The 18,936-nt window shown below is 37.7% G+C and overlaps 1 protein-coding gene across 1 annotated transcript in view; it reads left to right on the plus strand.

Moving 5' to 3' along the window:
• Positions 1–18,936, plus strand: part of LOC106872745 (uncharacterized) — a 108,605-nt gene that overhangs the window by 63,592 nt on the left and 26,077 nt on the right. Inside the window, exon 4 of the mRNA XM_014919833.3 lies at positions 3,279–3,348. Within this exon, the coding sequence (XP_014775319.1) occupies positions 3,279–3,348 (70 nt within the window). The remainder of the gene's footprint in view (positions 1–3,278; positions 3,349–18,936) is intronic.

Below are 18,936 nucleotides of genomic sequence, written 5' to 3' on the forward strand. Positions count from 1 at the left end.
AACGTAATTAGTTGAAGGTAGATTTCTACGACTGGATATTCTTCCTGTCGCCAACCCTCTCCTATTCCCAACTTTCATAGGAAGCTAATATTTCCTCGTGGCTGGACATGTTTTTCGCGGAAGACCGGAAACGAATGGCGCTGTCTGTATGATAGCTATACTCGTTTACAACTATCGCGCAATGTTAAGACAAGAAGATACTAACACTCACGATGAAATGGCCACGGCTGGAATAACTTTGATCATAGGTCTGCTCGATCAAGACTGACCTGCAGCCCCAAGTTAATCCTGGTCCAGTAGATCCATGATCGGAGGCTTTCCAGCAATGACTATCCCGCCATCTTTAATGATGTAGAATGTCTAACACTACACTATCCGTGTTCTGACTTTTGTTCAAGATAGAAATGATAGAAGTCATTTAAGGGAGGTTAAGCTGCTCTTTCTAGCAGGTAGAGGTTTCCTGATTGGCTCGCCTGGTTGTGATTTTGTTCTTTCCGGTAATAAAATGCCTTATCTTTTATCTTTTACTTGTTTCAGTCATTTGACTGCGGCCGTGCTGGAGCACCGCCTTGAAAGGTTTAGTTGAACAAATCGACCCCAGTACATTTTTAAAAGTCTGGTACTTAATCTATCGGTGCCTTATTGTCAAACCGCTGGTTACGGGGACGTAAACAAACCAACACTGGTTATCAAGCAGTGGTCTAACACAGACATAAACGCACACCCATATACAATAAACTTCTTTCCCATCTACCAAATCAGTTTCCTATTTCTTTATTGCCCACAAGGGAGCTAAACATAGAGGGGACAAACAAGGACAGACAAACGGATTAAGTCGATTACATCGACCCCAGTGCGTAACTGGTACTTAATTTATCGACCCCGAAAGGATGAAAGGCGAAGTCGACCTCGGCGGAATTTGAACTCAGAACGTAACGGCAGATGAAATACCGCTAAGCATTTCGCCCGACATGCTAACGTTTCTGCCAGCTCGCTGTCTTCTACCAAATCAGTTTCCATCTACCAGATCCACTCATAAGGCTTTAGTTGGTCTGGGGCTATAGTAGAAGACACATGCCCAAGGTACTGTGCAGTGGGACTGATCCTAGAACCATGTGGTTGGGAAGCAAACTTCTCGCCATACAATTACACTTACTCCTCCATACAACCAGACCTGCGCTTTTTTTATGTCTATTTTCTTCTAGTTCTGATTCTCAGAAGTCGCTCTTTTCTCATCCTTATAAAATACCCTCAATACCCTCTACGCAGCTATCGGGTATATTCACCCGAAGTAGGTTATCCTCTTGTAAATTATTCCCGGAATCTATTGTTACTTCGCGAATTCCTTACCTCTTCGCCGGCAGACATTATCAGCAAAACAGAATGACAGGAAAGTTAGATTCTACTTGTTGTTGTTGTTGTCGTCGTCGTCGTCGTCGTCGCCGTCGCCGCCGCCGTCGCCGCCGCCGCCGCCGCCGCTCCTCTTCTTGCTGTTTAACTCCGATCCAACCCTGGTTGAGCAGATCTCTGACCGAAGACCTTCCAGATAATTCTGTCATCAATTTTTGGTTTTTCTTATTTTTTTCGTATTTCTCCGTCATAGTATATCTAGGACTACGTTGTGGAGGCGCAATGGCCCAGTGGTTAGGGCAGCGGACTCGCGGTCGTAGGATCGCGGTTTCGATTCCCAGACCTGGCGTTGTGAGTGTTTATTGAGCGAAAACACCTAAAGCTCCACGAGGCTCCGGCAGGGGCTAGTGGCGAACCCTGCTGTACTCTTCCACCACAACTTTCTCTCACTCTTACTTCCTGTTTCTGTTGTGCCTGTATTTCAAAGGGTCAATTGTTTCTCAATTACTTTTTAAGAGTAGGTGTCCTTTGAGGACAGGAAATTTCACTACTATTTCTAGTACGTCAAGCGATCACTTAGAGCAGGCATTGATAACTTTTTGCGAGGAGCGGGCCGAATGACACATGGCTCATGATCCGACGAACCAGCCACACTGCTAAAAAGTTTCAGGGCAATTTTTCATTAGTCGTGTCATTCAAACAGTCCCTTGTTTAAGGCGGATGTATAGTATGCCACTTAGAGAGCGGCTTGTGTAGACAACCTTTTGGTTTTGTTGCTTTTAATTTTTATTTCCTATTACAAGTCAACCCTTTCCAAATACTTATTACAGTGTAGTATGGGGGAATCGTTAAATTTGACAGACATAAATATATGGAACTAAAAGCTAAAGAAATGACTACCTGAGCAACAAAGCCTAATTTGTCAGGATTGCTATAAATATATTCAAAGATTTGCTTAGTCGATGATAGATAATTCTCGAAACAATGTGTGTGTGTGTGTGTGTGTGTGTACGTGCATGTGCATGTATGTATATGTGTATATGTATATCTGTGTATATGTATATATATATATATATATATATATATACTCGTACGAACACGCTATCTATAAGATAGCATGTTTTACGTTGATTGGATATCATAGGATCGTATATTCTTATAGTGTATATCCATAAGTATACATATGACAAGTATGTGGGAAGAACGCTGGCAAGAAATACATGAAGCAAGCTCAAACGTTAATAACGGAAAACATAAAACGGAGCTATAAGATGAAATGCAATCATTTAAAAGAACATGTATTTGTAAAGCAACGGAATATTACTGCCTAGATACTGCCAATAAATGCACACACACACACACACATGGAGAAAGTACTCAAAGCAAAATTTCGATAATTATTTAATTAATCATGAAAAGTTAGTGGTAATAGTGCTGTTTCAGATTCAGCTAACACCACGATGAGATTGTATAAAAGGTATGTCCTATGTTTAATTAGAATGCGCACTGTTGGCTAACATTTAGAGATTTATTCTAAACGCCTCAGTGATTTATTAATCAAAGTGGTTTGCCAAGAATGCGTTATTTATGCAAGTCGATTCATCCGATTTACTGAGGCAACTAATTTAACTTTTTAAAGTCTTGCACCTATTCTATCAGTCTCTTTTGCCAAATTGCTATGTTACAGTTGCGTAAATAAACCAACACCACTTGCCAAGCGATGGAAAGACAAAGGCAGACACAAAGACAAGAACTTCCACGCAGCTTCCGCCTTTCAAATTGACTCACAAGGTATTGGTCAGCCTGGTGCTATAGTAATAGACATGTGCCCAAGGTGGAACTGTAACCAAAACCATACTTGTGCCTATTGGAATTTCTTTGCATTTTATCTACACATAAGCAATTATCCTTTTTGCTTTCGATTCCAGCTGGAGACCATGCGACCAATATCACCATCAAATAACCAAGACAAAAGTTCTGCTTCATCAGAAGAAAACAGTAAGTTATAAATTTTATATTTGTACCGTTTTTCTTTTTGCATTTTTTCATTTTTTCCACCAGATCCGCTGCATTTGTACGAAGCAACAATGATTCCTCGCTTTCATATAAGAGATTAGACATGTAATGATTAAGGTGGAGTGAGATTGCGTGATGTACCTTTCCGAGTAAATTCATTTTTGCCATTGTATAAGGCCACACATTTGTTTTTTGTTGATGATATGCACATGCACACATGTATGTTCATGATATATCTGAACCATATATTATTGAAACGATCGTAATTGAGAAATAAATGTGTAATACCATCAGTTCCCTTCTTGAACTTTACAATATGTGGGTGTGTGTGTGTGTATCTCGACTCCAGGAGTATGAACGTCAAATTTAACCTCGATGGGATTTGAACTCAGAACGTAAAAAGCCGTTACCAAATATCACATGGCATTCTGACCACACATCGTCATCGTGGTTGAGTGTTTAATACTTCATAAGTTATATAATATAATCCTTTCACTAAAAGCACAAGGCCTGAAATTTGGAGGAGAGGGATAGTCGATTAGATCGACCTCAGTATACAACTGGTACTTAATTTATGGACCCCGAAAGGATAAAAAACAAAGTCGACCACGGCAGAATTTGAACTCAGAACGTAGCGGCAGACGAAATACAGCTAAACATTTCGCCCGGCGTCCTAACGATTGATAATATAATATATATTTCTTTATTGTCCACAAGGGGCTAAACATAGAGGGGACAAACAAGGACAAACAAAGGGATTAAGTCGATTACATCGACCCCAGTGCGTAACTGGTACTTTATTTATCGATGCCGAAAGTATGAACGGCAAAGTCGACCTCGGCGGAATTTGAACTCAGAACGTAACGGCAGACGAAATAACGCTAAGCATTTCGCCCGGCGTGCTAACGATTGATTTAATATGATATAATATAATATAAATTAATATAATACTGGGCAGTTTTGACACTCTTCGGAAGTCGTTTCCCGTTTTGAAAGAAGAAAAAAAACGCTTTCCACTCAAGGCGTAAGATCAGCAATTTTGAGAGGAGCGTTTAAGTCGATTACATCAACTCTAGTACTTCACTGGTACTCTAGTTTAACGTCCCCGAAAAGATGAAAGGCAAAGCCGACTTCGGCGGAATTTGAACTCAGAACGTAAAGAGCCGGAAGAAATGACGCTAAGTATTTTGTCCAGCGTGCTAAAGATTCTTCTAAGCTCTCCGTCTTATTTTCTTTTTGGAAAAAAAAAAAAAAAAACAAGAAAGAAAGAAAGAAAGAAACGGTAAAAGTTGGACAGTTTTATAAGAGAACCTGTTAATCCCACCACCACCACCACCTTCGTTTATTAGGTTTTGAAATTTATTGCAGCATCATTTCTTAATAACGGATTATTTTCAGAAAAACAGCGGGAAATTACGAACCTACATCTGCGTCCAAACTCCTTCACACAATATAATAATACTTTCTCACAGGACAGAAGCAGAATTAAATTTGAAAAAAAAAAAAAAAAAAAAAAAAGATACAAATAAATAAATATAAACTTCGCGAATCAACACCGATCCCTTTATATGATCACCACCATCATTATTATTATTATTATTATTATTATTATTATTATTATTATTATTATTATCATTATCATTATTATTATTATTATTATTATTATTATTATTATCATTATTATTATTATTATTATTATTATTATTATTATCATTATCATTATTATTATTATTATTATTATTATTATTATTATTATTATTAATATTATTATTATTATTATTATCGTTATTATTATTATTATTATTATTATTATCATTATTATTGTTATTATTATTATTATTATTGTTGTTATTATTATTATTATTGTTGTTATTATTATTATTATTATTATTATTATTATTATTATTATTATTATTATTATTATTATTATTATTATTATTATTATTATTATTATTATTATTATCGCCGTCGTCGTCGTCGTCATCGTCATGATTATTCAAATGTTACATCAAAATATTTTTCTTCTTCCCGCCCACTCTCTCCGCACCTAATTGATACAGTTAAACATATCTGAAGACACTTGTAGAGCAGACATAACACATGCGAATATATTACAAAGATTATTATTATTATCATTATTATTATTATTATTATTATTATGCATTCCACTTTCTGTTTTATTCCTTGTTATTGTACTTGTTTTTGGAAAGATTTTTTTTTTTTGTATTTTACTAAGTAAAAATATAAATAGAAGGAAAGAACGAAAGCAAGGAAGAATGAAGAAAGAGAAAGAGTGAGAAAGGAAGAAAGGAAGGAAGGAAGGAAGAAAAAGAAACGACTCTGAAAAACAGCGGAGTGTGTTACGTATGGAATCGAGCGCCAGTCGTCTGTGAGAACTGATAAACACCGTGGCTCTCATGGCTCTTGGGGAAAAAAAAGACCGTGGTGTAATATTAAACGGGTTTGGTTAAAAGATTGCACTATTGACAGACAAATAACGACTATGATGCCGTAACGGCAGAAACCATTTTCAATAAAAATAGCTCGGAGGCGGTGTTGCTTTTCAAACACTTCCGAATATCAGGAAGATCAGATGTAAAATAAGATGCTGTTGTTGTTGTTGTTGTTGTTGTTGTCGTCATCATTGCTATAGTAATAGCTGCAGCAATGGCAGCATTAGCATCATCATCATCATCTTCATCATTGTCATGATCAGCAGCAGCAGCGGCGGCGGTGGTGGTGGTTGTGGTGGGGGTTTTGAAATTTAGTTAAATTTGAGAATGAAAGTTTCTTAAATAAATAAAAATTAATAAATAAATAATATTTGATTTGGTTTCTAATAGAGAAACCAGTTCGTTAGTTCTGAATGGAACGGGTTTTCTTCCTTGACATCTGATGTATTCCACTGGACGATGATACAGGATAGGAGGTGGTTATGAAGTCACTTGTCAAATCAAACAAACAAATACACAACGAACACACAAAGACTGTTGACTTTACTTGAACATTTGATATTTGATGTCAACATTTTCGTTGCATCAACTACGACTTGTTCACTGTCGCAGTTTCACGAAAATGTTAACACCAAATAAGATTTACGTGAAGTTAACAGTTTTTGTGTGTTTTTAAATGGTCTTTCGCTGTGATTCTTTTATCTTACATCTTTTACTTGTTCTAGTCATTAGACTGCGGCCACGCTAGGATACCACCTCGAAGAATTGTTAATCGAATGAATCGACCCTAGTATTTCTTTTTTTTTTTTAAGCCTAGTATTTCTTCTTAGCCGAACCCCTAAGTTTCGGGGACATAAACACACCAACACCGGTTGTCAAGCGGTGATGGGAGGACAAACACACGCACACATGTGTATGTATATATATATATATATATATATATATATATATATATATATATATATACGACGGTTGTCTTTCAGTTTCCGTCTACCAAATCCATTCACAAGGCTTTGGTCGGCCCGAATCTATAGTAGAAGAGACTTTCCCAATGTGTCACCCGGAAGCTTTCGGTTGTGAAGCAAGCTTCTTACCAAACATCCACGCCTGTTTAACTTTCATCACACGGTATCAAATCGAGTCACTTGCCTGGCAAGTACACCTACGAAATATAAAGACTGAATCATTAAAAAAGAAGAAGAAAAAAAACAAGAGACCAAGAATTAAGATTTCTGATCAACTTTTGCTTCGTATTTATCCACCGATATCCATATAGCATAATTAATCAAAGAGGAAACGTGTTCAGTTTTGAACATTTTTGTTGATGATTCTTCTTTTGGGTTTACACATGGTCAGGGAAGGTTGAGACGTGAAGTTGTGGCACCTAAGCCTTTCCTCGGAGTAGATATAAACTTCGAAAAGCAAATGAAATGGTCTCAACTGGAAATCAAAGAGCTTATCTTTTGGTTCATGTTGCTTATCGCAATTCATTGGTAGTAATACTGTTGTTCTTCGGTTTAAGCGGTAAATTGGTTCCGTGAGTTCGTAGGCATGCCGAAATCGTGTAAATCGAAGATAGATAAGATTTTAATGGTTATTATGAATTAAGAAAAATTGCAAAGAAAATTCAAATAATTATTTATTGAAATGGGGGTAATAAATATGATTATCATGCGCCTGTGTGAATACATGCGCGCACCGCACCGCCTCTTTCTCCTTTCTTAACTCCTCCTGTCGAACCACATTCTCACCTAGCCACTAATCTTTTTGCCGACCACCTTTTCTCATTCTTTATATTTTCCCCTCCACTTTTTCTTATTCTTTTATTTTTCTGACGAAGAACTAGCGTCCGAAACGTCAAGAGCTTTTCGCACCTTTTGCAGTGTTAAACTAAAACATTTGATAAAATTTGTCCCTTTTTTTTTTCCCTCAATTTCTAACACACACACACACACACACATATATATATGGATACAGTCATTACATTAGGGTCGCACAAACTGTGAGGTTAATGAGACGTAATGAAAACAATCGAAAGTGTTATTTCTAGTCTCTTGCCAAACAAATCCACAGTATATTTCAGGGATGAATTTATTTGAAATTACGTATATTCTTAATGATATTTGACCCATTAATTGGTCGAAAATAAAAAGGAAAAAGAGCTCCACAGAAACCAAAACGGTGAAAATCATGTAACAAGTAAGCCGAGGGACAACTGCATTTGATACCGTTAAAGTTGTGGTTTGCAAAGTCGGCAGAGCGATGATCAAAATAACTCCTTGCAGGATTTAGTTACTTCCTTTACGTTCTGAATTTGAATTCTGCTGGGATTAAAATGTTCTTTCTTCCATCCGGGGCTAATAAATAAAGTTCCAATTACATACTGAGAGTTAATCAGCTACGACCATCCGTCAGTGGATTTTCTAATCTTGTCATGAAGTTAATAATTATGCATTGGCAGAATTGTTAGAACGTCCAAGAAAATGCCGCGCGCGTGTGTGTGTGTGTGTGTGTGTGTGTGTGTGTGTGTGTGTGTGTTTTCCTTTTGTTCCTACTCTTTGCGTTCTGAGCTCAAATTCCGCCGAAGTCAATTTTACCTTTCCTCTTTCCGGGATCGAGAAAATAAGTTCAAGTCAAATACAGGGTTGATATAATAGACTGTTCCAGCCAATAATATATACGTATATATGTGTGTGTGTCGCTAGATCTGGGTTTCTCCTTTAAGCTAAGAGAACCGCTGAAATAAGTGTGTGAATCTGGGAGGAAAATATGTTTCATAAAATCATGATTAATTAATCATCCTGTATTTTCTTTTACTCAGAGCCAGGAACTTTTCAGCACCTCCTCGTACAGTTGTGTACGTGTTTATGTGTCTTTGTGTGTGCGTGCGCGCGCGCTATTAGTTATATATTTCCCTTCCTATCTTCTGCCGTGGATACATTCAGTTCAGTAATTCCAAAAATCAAAATCATTAAAATTAAATCATTCACCCTCATCATGCGATGTGTGTCTTTATTATCGTTGCCAATTCTCTTATCAACCGTCATTTGCTTCCCTTCCGTTTTCAATCGGAGAGATTTAATTCACTTCGCCCGCCATATTACATGTACAACGTTTCAAAAGATAACCGAATATTTTCAAGCATCAATACTCAAGGACAGGTTATATTATATGTTTTGTCTACTGCCCTTGAGTTTCTCTCAAAAATGCCTTTACACTACAAGTATTTCCTTATTTTCATGCGCAGTGTTTTTGTTACTTTTTCGGCATTAATGTATAATACTCATTTTTCAAGTTATCCCTGGTATTTTTAATGACTAACTTTGAAATCTGAGTTCACTTTCTAAAGAATTTTACAACTCTATCTGTTTCGTTTCACCTTATCAATTCCCGTAAATTTGAAAAATGTTGTTTTCTCTCAAATTCACTTAAATATTCTCTTCTGATGACCGTACCAGCATGCTATGCTAGAAACTACATGAATGTCAGACCTATATGTTTTAATACTTGTTCATATATGTATATATGTATGTATGTATATACATATAAGTTTGTGTGTGCGCACGCGCGTAACTGTTACAGCGTAAAAGACATTATCCATTCAAAAACTCACAAACACTGTTAACTTCGCTTTAACATGTATTACTTTGCGTCAAAATTTTCTTCGCAAATAACTGCAACCTCATCATTGACGCAGTTTCACGACATCTGGTTTGTGGCGAGGATGCTGATTGGCATATATAGGTTTCAGAGTTATAATATTTTTCATGTATATAAGTCAGTCGTGCTACTTATATATGGCGACTAACAACCTCACCACAAACAAGACACAGTGGAATCGCGTCAATGACCACGTTGCAGTTGGTACGACGAAAATTTAGACACCAAATAAAAACTTTTTAAGTGAAGTTAGCAATTTATTTGTGCATTTTTGAATGGTTAATATATATCTTTCACGTTGTAAAAGTTTTAGTATCAACACACGGTCTCAGATCAAATCATTTGCTTGGCAAGCACACCTCCGAAACACACACACATGCAAAGATGGCTGTGCTGTAAGAAGTTTGTTTTCTAACCATATGGTTCTGGGTTCAGTCACACTGCGTGGCACTTTGGGCAAGTGCCTCCTACCATAGCCCCGAGCCGACCAAAGCCTTGTGAGTGGATTTGGTAGATGGAAACTAAAAGAAGCCCGTCGTATAATGTATATGTGTGTGTGTCTCTGTGTCTGTATTTGTCCTCCCACCACCACTTGACAACCTGTGTTGGTTTGTTTACGTCTCCGTAATTTAGCGGTCGGGCAAAATAGCTGGTAGAATAAGTACTAGACTTTAAAAAATGTACCAACCAGGGTTGATTTGTTCGACTAAATCCTTCAAAGTAGTGCCCCAGCATGGCCGCAGTCTAATGGCTGAAACAAGTAAAAGATAACAGATATATACACGCGCAGGCACGCGCACACACACATACCCCCCCCCCCCCCACACACACACACACACAACACACACCAGAGGTAGCTCATTGTACTTAAGCCTGAACAGGCAGTTTTAACCCTTTGCCTGTCTGAAGCATTTTCATTTCATTCTTTGCACCCGCACGGGAACGACCACAGGGGTGTGTGTGTGTATGTGCGCGCGTTTGCGTGTATGCGTATAAGCAAAATTTAGATGCGTGCAATAGAATATATTTACATTGCCCACCGGGGGCTAAACATAGAGGAGACAAACAAGGACAGACAAAGGGATCAAGTCGATTGCACCGACCCAAGTGCGAAACTGGTACTTATTTAATCGACCCCGAAAGGGAGAAAGGCAAAGTCGACCTCGGCAGAATTTGAACTCAGAACGTAACGGCAAACGAAATACCGCTATGCATTTCGCCCGGCGTGCTAACGATTCTGCCAGCTCGCCGCTCTGTGTTATAGAATATATTGCAATTAGATTTCCCATGTGTATGTGCACATGTACATATGTGTGCGTTCGTGCATGTGTACGTTCGTGTGTGTGTCTGTGTGTGTTCCCCCCACACGTGTATGTCTTTACGTATGCGTGCAAATTCTCACATAAATTACAAACAGGATGTTTTTATGTTTACATTCTACATTCATTTGTTCCCCCTTAAATCCTGACTAAGTAAATCTATACGACAACAGTGACGTATCATTAGTAGAAGTCGAAGCAAAAGATATACATATATATATGATCAAGAACTGTTTAAAATAACAAAGAAATCAAGTCAATGCGTTTTTTCTTTGCTTAAATGTATCAGATATCACAACAATCGCAGAAAATGTCTGTTCTTTCATTACGAGACGAGGTCACGTGAATCGTGGTCTCTTTTTCTTTTTTCAGTTTCGGATCTTTTTCTTTTCGAAATATTTATTTATTCATTTATTTTATTGAAATATTTAAAAAAATGAAATAACCGTCAAGGCACTTAAGTTCTGCTGCTATTAACTTTATACATATTTATGCCATAACTGATCGCAGTTCCCGATATTTAAAATGAATTATCTCCTTTTGTTTTGTTTTTGTTTTGCTTCAAATTTTTTCATTCCTCTTTCTGCTTCCTTCTTTAGAATCAATGGATGAATCTTTTATGCTTTATCTTTCCATCCTGGGGCACCGCCTTGAAGGGTTTAGTCGAACAAATCGACCCCAGAGCCCCCCCTTTTTTTGTCTCAGTTTTGTAGTGGCTGTGTGGTAAGTAGCTTGCTTACCAACCACATGGTTCCGGGTTCAGTCCCATTGCGTGGCACCTTGGGCAAGTGTCTTCTACTATAGCCTCGGGCCGACCTAAGCCTTGTGAGTGGATTTGGTAGACGGAAACTGAAAGAAGCCCGTCGTATATATATATATATATATATATATATATATATATATATATATATGTATGTATGTATGTGCGTTTGTGTGTCTGTGTTTTTCCTCCCACCATCGCTTGACAACCGATTGTGGTGTGTTTACGTCCCCGTAACTTAGCGCTTCGGCAAAAAGAGACCGATAGAATAAGTACTAGGCTTACAAAGAATAAGTCCTGGGGTCGATTTTCTTGACTAAAGGCGGTGCTCCAGCATGGCCGCAGTCAAATGACTGAAACAAGTAAAAGAGTAAAAGAGAGAGAGTAACCACTAAGTTGTGAGGACGTTAACAAACCAACACCGCTTGTCAAGCAGTGGTGAAGGACAAAGGCAAATACACACGCGCGCGCATATGTACCCACGACGAGTTTCTTTCAGTTTCCGCCTACCAAATCCACTCACAAGGCTTCGGACGGGCCGGGGCTTAAGTAGGAGACACGTGCTCAAAGAGTACGGAACCATGGAGTTGAGAAGCAAACTTCTTACCATAAAAGCCATGACTGCGCCTGAAAGAATGAATACATAAATATACTGAACAACAAATAAACAAATATGAACGATAGGTGCAGTCATGGCCGTGTGGTTAAGAGGCTCCTTTTGTTATCGCATGCTTTCGGGTTCAATCTCACTGCGCAGTACCATAGGCAAGTCTTCTACTATAGCCCCGGGCCAACCAATGTTCTGTGAATGAATTTGGTAGAAGGATACTGTGAAGTAGCTCGTCACACACACACATACACACACACACACACACACACACACACATAGTTGAAATTTACAGAAAAACAAAAGACGAAAACAAGTATATGAACAACAAGCAGGTGCATTAGTTTGACGGTCGGGAAAGTGAGAAAGTTTTTTACGTTTCGAGCCTATGCTCTTCAATAGAAAGAAATAAGAGAAAGTAAACAGAGAGAGAATAAAAAATCATGTGGATTCAGCGATTAAGCACATATATATATATATATATATATATATATATATATATATATATATATATATATATATATGTGTGTGTGTGTGTGTGTGTGTGTGTATGTATGTATGTATATGTGTGAAGGCGCATGGCTCAGTGGTTAGAGCATCGAGCTTACGATCGTGAGGTTGTGAGTTCGAATCCCGGACCGGGTTGCGTGTTGTGTTCTTGAGCAAGACACTTTATTTCACGTTGCTCCAGTTCACTCAGCTGTAAAAATGAGTTGCGACGTCACAGGTGCCAAGCTGTTTCGGCCTTTGCCTTTCCCTTGGATAACACTGGTGGCGTGGAGAGGGGAGGCCGGTATGCATCGGCGACTGCTGGTTTTCCATAAACAACCTTGCCCGGACTTGTGCCTGGGAGAGTAACTTTCTAGGTGAAATCCCATGGTCAGTCATGACCGAAGGGGGTCTCAGCAGATATATATATATATATATATATATATATATATCTGCTGAGACCCCCTTATATATACATATATCTTTTATCTTTTACTTCTTTCAGTCATTTGACTGTGGCCATGCTGGGGCACCACCTTGAAGGGTTTTAGCCGAACAAAACGACTCTAGGACTTTTTTTTTAAAGCCTAGTAGTTATTCTATTGGTTTCTTTTGCTGAATCGCTAACTTACGGGGACGTAAACACACCATCTTCGGCTGTCAAGAGGTGGTGGTTGGAAAAAGACACATAAATACACACACACACACACACACACATACACACACACACACACACACACACACACACATATATATATATATATATACATACATACGACGGGCTTCTTTCAGTTTCCGTCAACCAAATCCACTCACAAAGTTTGGTCGGTTCGATGCTATAGTAGAAGGCACTTGGCCAAAGTACCACACAGTGGGACTGGACTCAGAACCATATGGTTGAGAAGCGAGCTTCTTACCACATAGCTATGCCTGGGTTTTTTACGTCCCCGTAACTTAGCGGTTCGAATAAGTGACAAATAAAATAAATACTAGGTTTAAAAATAAGTGCTGGAGTCGATTTGTTTGACTAAACCCTTGAAGTCGGTAATACACCGTGGTCGCAGTCAACTGACTGAAACAAGCAAAATAATATAAAAAGAGAGAGAGAGAGAGAGAAAAGAAAGAAAGAAAGAAAATGTAATGCTTACTAACGAAATAATTCTTATCAGCATCTAAACATGTAAACATTTTTAACACACAGTGACCTGTGTGTAAAAGATGCATGCGTTCTGTTGTTGAAAAATAAACATGACTTGCAGTGGAATGTTTTAAGGCAGCGCCAGATAATTGTCTGCATTGCTAAATAAATGTACATCTTTCTTATTCAAAACATATTTGCTAAAGCTCGTAAACGTACGTACATATTTGTACTTGAGTGCAGGAAAGTTGGACACGAACACTATCCACCATACCGAACCCAACTTCACACTCACTCACACACGCACGTACACACGTACACACACACACACACACACACACACACACACACACACACACACACACACACACACACACAGAAGCGCGCACATATATTTCATTTCATCGACACTTAGACTTCGTATTTCATGAAACATTGATGAAAGAAATGTGAAATACCAGTTTCGGATAATAGAATATAACAACAAAATACTTTACTTTCGGTATTGAGTACTCCTTTTCCTTCTGTACACCAACGTGATTACATGTACACATACGCACGCACGCAGACACAAATACACACACGCATACAGGTATGCACAAGCATGTCAGATAAAAATGAAGTTAAGCGCCCAAGGGAACATCTGTGTGGTCTCTCAACGGGCCTGAAATAGTAACCAAATCTCCCCCGATGGAAGGATACATTGAATAATGTAATCCTAGTTACTCTGTACGTATCTAAGAAAAAACGACGAGACGGTAATGGCGGAAACATCTTTGATCATAAATCTCCCTTATTAGAGTTGATCTAGAACAAGACAACAGCAACAGCATAGGGATCTATAAAGGATATATTGTGACAGTAAATAAGCTTTAAAAGGGTTACTGGCCTTTTAACTTCAGCATGCACACATTTATTAAAGCGGGAGCATCTCGGAAGTCCCTTGAGTGTTTTGATCGAGATTTAAAGGATTTAGAAGCATTATTGTCGTTATCTAATGACGGAAGAGACTGTCATGTGATCGTTACGTGGACACTATTGAAGAGACTGTCATGTGATCGTCACGTGGACACTATTGAAGGAGGGTGTTGGAGTGTGGTTACGAGTCGATGCGTCTTTGTGTTGTTATGTCCTTTCTACTAGAGGCACACAGCCTGAAATTAGCCCGCCCTTGACTGGTACTTATTTTATCGACCCTGAAGGGATGAAAGACAAAGTTGACCTTGATGGAATTTGAACTCAGAACGTAAAGACGGATAAAATGCTGTTAAGCATTTTGCCCGACATGCCATCGATTTCGCCAGCACTCCGCCGTATTCGTCGTTGTAATATCAATTATTACACTCTTCTAGTATAGATTATTAAAACTTGTATAAAGCTACATATTTCGCACAGTGAATTTAGTTATTCCTCCCCATACACACACATTCATAATCACACATATATAAACACAGAAATTGACTCGAATTCTATCGACTTCGAAGGGATTTCTTGACGAAGACACCCTCTGCGAACGTAACTAAATACCGCAGAATAACTATATTTAATAACTATGTTAATAATTATATTTAATAATTATGTTATGCTGCAAAACCCTAAATATAACGAATGCCTTCTTCTTGACACGAATACTTTTAAATTCTCTAAACAGTTTCCAGATTTAAGGAATATCTTAGTGTGACTTTCAGTAGCTATAATGAAAATGAAAGCCAAGCGTTTAATTAATTTGCCGGAGGAATAATCTGTTGGTAATTTCTTTTAAATCTTCTTTAATAAGTAGTTTTCTACTAACTTTTGTTCATTATAAGGTTTTTTTTTTTTTAATTACCAAAATAAATGCATATGGTTTGTAGAAATGCTAGTAAATTTTGTAGAACTTCCTTTTTGCCTCTTCGCGTTCTGTGTTTAAATTTTAGCATTGACTGACCTTTCATCCCTCCGATGTCGATAATTATCAATGCCAGTAGTCTTCTGAAGCTGAATCAATCGACTCCACTGTTTCTCTGGAAATGTTTGATTTTTGTTTCAAAACTGGAAATCACTAATATTCTCATCGAATACGGCGGCGAGCTGGCAGAATCGTTAGCACGCTGGGCGAAATGTTTAGCAGTATTTCATCTGCCGTTACGTTCTGAGCTCAATTTCCGCCGAGGTCGACTTTGCCTTTCATCCTTTCGGGGTCGATTAAATAAGAACCAGTTTCGCACTGGGGTCGGTGTAATCGACTTAATCCCTTTGTCTATCCTTGTTTGTCCCCTCTGTGTTTAGCCCCCTGTGGACAATAAAGAAATAAGTATTCTCATCGAAAGAGTGACGGTTTGGCAAAAACGATATGTTCCTGCTCTCAGATCCAGCCAAAGAAGACGACGCTTTTCATCTCTAAATATTTATAAAATAAGTAGGGCGGTAAGCCGGCAGAATCGTTATCACGCAGGGTGAGATACTTAGCGGTAATTCGTTCGTCTTTGCGTTCTGAGTTCAAATTTCGCCGATGTCCACTTTACCTTTCAGGGCCGATAAAGTAAGCACCAATTGAGCATTGGGGTCGATTTAATCGACCTCACTCCTCCTCCGAGATTTCTAGCCTTGTGCCAAAATTTGCAACAATTATCTATAAAATAAGTACCAATCATATAATAGGATTCCAGGTCAGTTTATTGTATTTCTTCTTTACGATGGCGACAGAATGTCGGATTAAATGCCTAACAAAGTTTAGTTTCGTCACGCTATATTTTGTATTTAAATTCCATTGGAGTGAAATAGGCTTTGTTTTTCATTTACCTGTTCCAATCTGAGGAAACATTATTACAATTGTTGTTCATAGTTCGAGAGACATGAGTAAAAGAACCGACCCCAGGAGTAACAATAAACTTGAAATATTCTATATTCTCTGGTTTAGACACTTGACTATGTATCGTAAGTTAACTATTCTATTGAAAAAATTACAGGTACTTTGAAATCGAATTCTCTGTCCTTTACAAAATCGTGGCCTTATTCCTGAGAAAGAAATTATATCTTTAGTTATTCACTGCTCCATTTCTATCATCTCAACCGTTTCACCATTTTATGCAAAGTCATTTACTGAATCTTCTTTCTGTGATTCTGTTTCTCCATTTTCTGATATCCGATGTATTAAAAACACTGAGAAGCAACCGTACTATATAAACACAGCCCTAATACCGTCGCACTGACTTAACCCCTTTTTATAGCTTCTCGCCTCCTCCACAACAAGCTATTAGCGTTATATTTTTTTCCTTTCGGAAATCACATTCATTCTAAATGGAAATTGTCGTTATTTAGCTCAAGGTTAACAGTGATCGAGTAGTCATGAACAAAGGCGTTCCATCTATGGTCATCCTATCTTTTTATTCAAACACTGTATCTAAGACAACAGTATATTATTATCCAGTGAGTCCTACAATTTTTGAATGACTGTAGGTAGTGATTTGAAGGAGATTTGGCTACTATTTTTAGAAGGTAGTACGTTCACAATGAGTTTTCCTCTGTTGACTTGTGTGGTTTCCACTATTCCCACTGTTCTCATATTGCTACTTTGAAGACCTGATTAATAATTAAGTTGAAGGGTTACAGTGTTTTCGTAACACCTCTAGGGATAATTAAGATATCTTTTTACACTTTGCTGAAACTTTCGTGATTTCTTCGTTCTCATGGTGTTTATGACAAGAAGAAACTAAAAACCACCTTTTTGATATGCAGTCAATCTAGACTGACATTTATTGACTTCACCCTTGCTCCTGCTCTAATTTCATCTAAATATGACCTGGTCGCGAATTTATGTACGTGCATTGATCTGTTTTAAGAACGGCAAACGGTTCCTTACTTAACCCCACTCTGTCTTCTTAAGTATAACATTAGCTGTTTCAGATATCTCTTCAAGGTCACGTGGAAGTTAGTATATTAATAACTAATCCATGATATTGCTATACAGTGTAGCAGCTGTAGCCCAACAAACAGGAAATGTATGATCGATTCTGACTCTCCAGCGAATTGTAATTCCACTTAGAGAAATTTGTTTGTTGCTCTAAAACAGAATCCATCTTCCACAGATTTCTAAAAAATTATTGAAGCAGGAAATCAGATGAGGCTCATAATCCTATGTAGTAAAGACACAAGATCTAAAATTTAGGGGCAGTGGAGTTAGTCCATTACATCAACCCCGGTACTCAATTAATTGGTACTTAGTTTATCGACCCCGAAAGGATGAAAGACAAAGTCGGCTTCGGCGAAATTTTCATTAAGAACATAAATCCGAAAGAAATTTACAAAGCATTTACAAAGCATTTCGCCGCCTTAAAAATGAAATTTATAATGCATGTAATATTCTGTTGATATAGTGGTTCTTACTTAAGGCCAGTTCACAAATATCTTTGAGAGAGGTATAAACATCACATACTTTCATACACCTATGTAACCTTTTATCGAATTATGAAATCTATATTAAATTTCTATTATTGAAGAATACAAATTCTTAGAATACACACTAATCGTTTTAAAGTAGGGTTCTAACTAAATGTTCTTAGACATATATGGCAAGTTAGATCATTTTTCTCCTTCATCTATTATTAAATCTTCAACACTAAATGATTTATTCTCAGTATCGACGACCTGACTGAGCGAGCATTTATGGCTGTGACTGCAATGGGTACGAAAGACATCCAACAGGTTTGAAATCACGATCGTTCGGTTGTCCAAGCCGAATGCTCTCTCCTGAGTTTACAACCTCCAAATCAGCAAGGTTTATTAAATAATAAAATTGAAAACGAGCTCTGGAAAATAACTTAGAGTTACCAACGACATGATTTTGGGCAATAAAAACCAAGAAAGCTATACTAAATACCACACAAGATGATTTCTTGATTATTGAAATTATCTTCGCTTCGAGAAAAGTAAACGAACACCTAGGGGTATTTGCAAGCGACTTCGGATGAGAAGCAGAGATATTCTCAAGGAGTGAACAATTCTTCGCAATCAATATTTTTTATCTTACTCTATAGCTAAGCTTATTTAAAGTGTAACAGTCGAACTTGGTTTATCGTTTAAGATTCAGATTATATCTTCGTTTTCGTTTCATTGTTAAGTCCCTCAAAAACGTAACATTCGAACAAATTTCGTGACAAGCAGAA

Source organism: Octopus bimaculoides, chromosome 2, assembly GCF_046866305.1.
Source record: "Octopus bimaculoides isolate indiv1 chromosome 2, ASM4686630v1, whole genome shotgun sequence".
NCBI classification, from domain to species: Eukaryota; Metazoa; Mollusca; class Cephalopoda; order Octopoda; family Octopodidae; genus Octopus; species Octopus bimaculoides.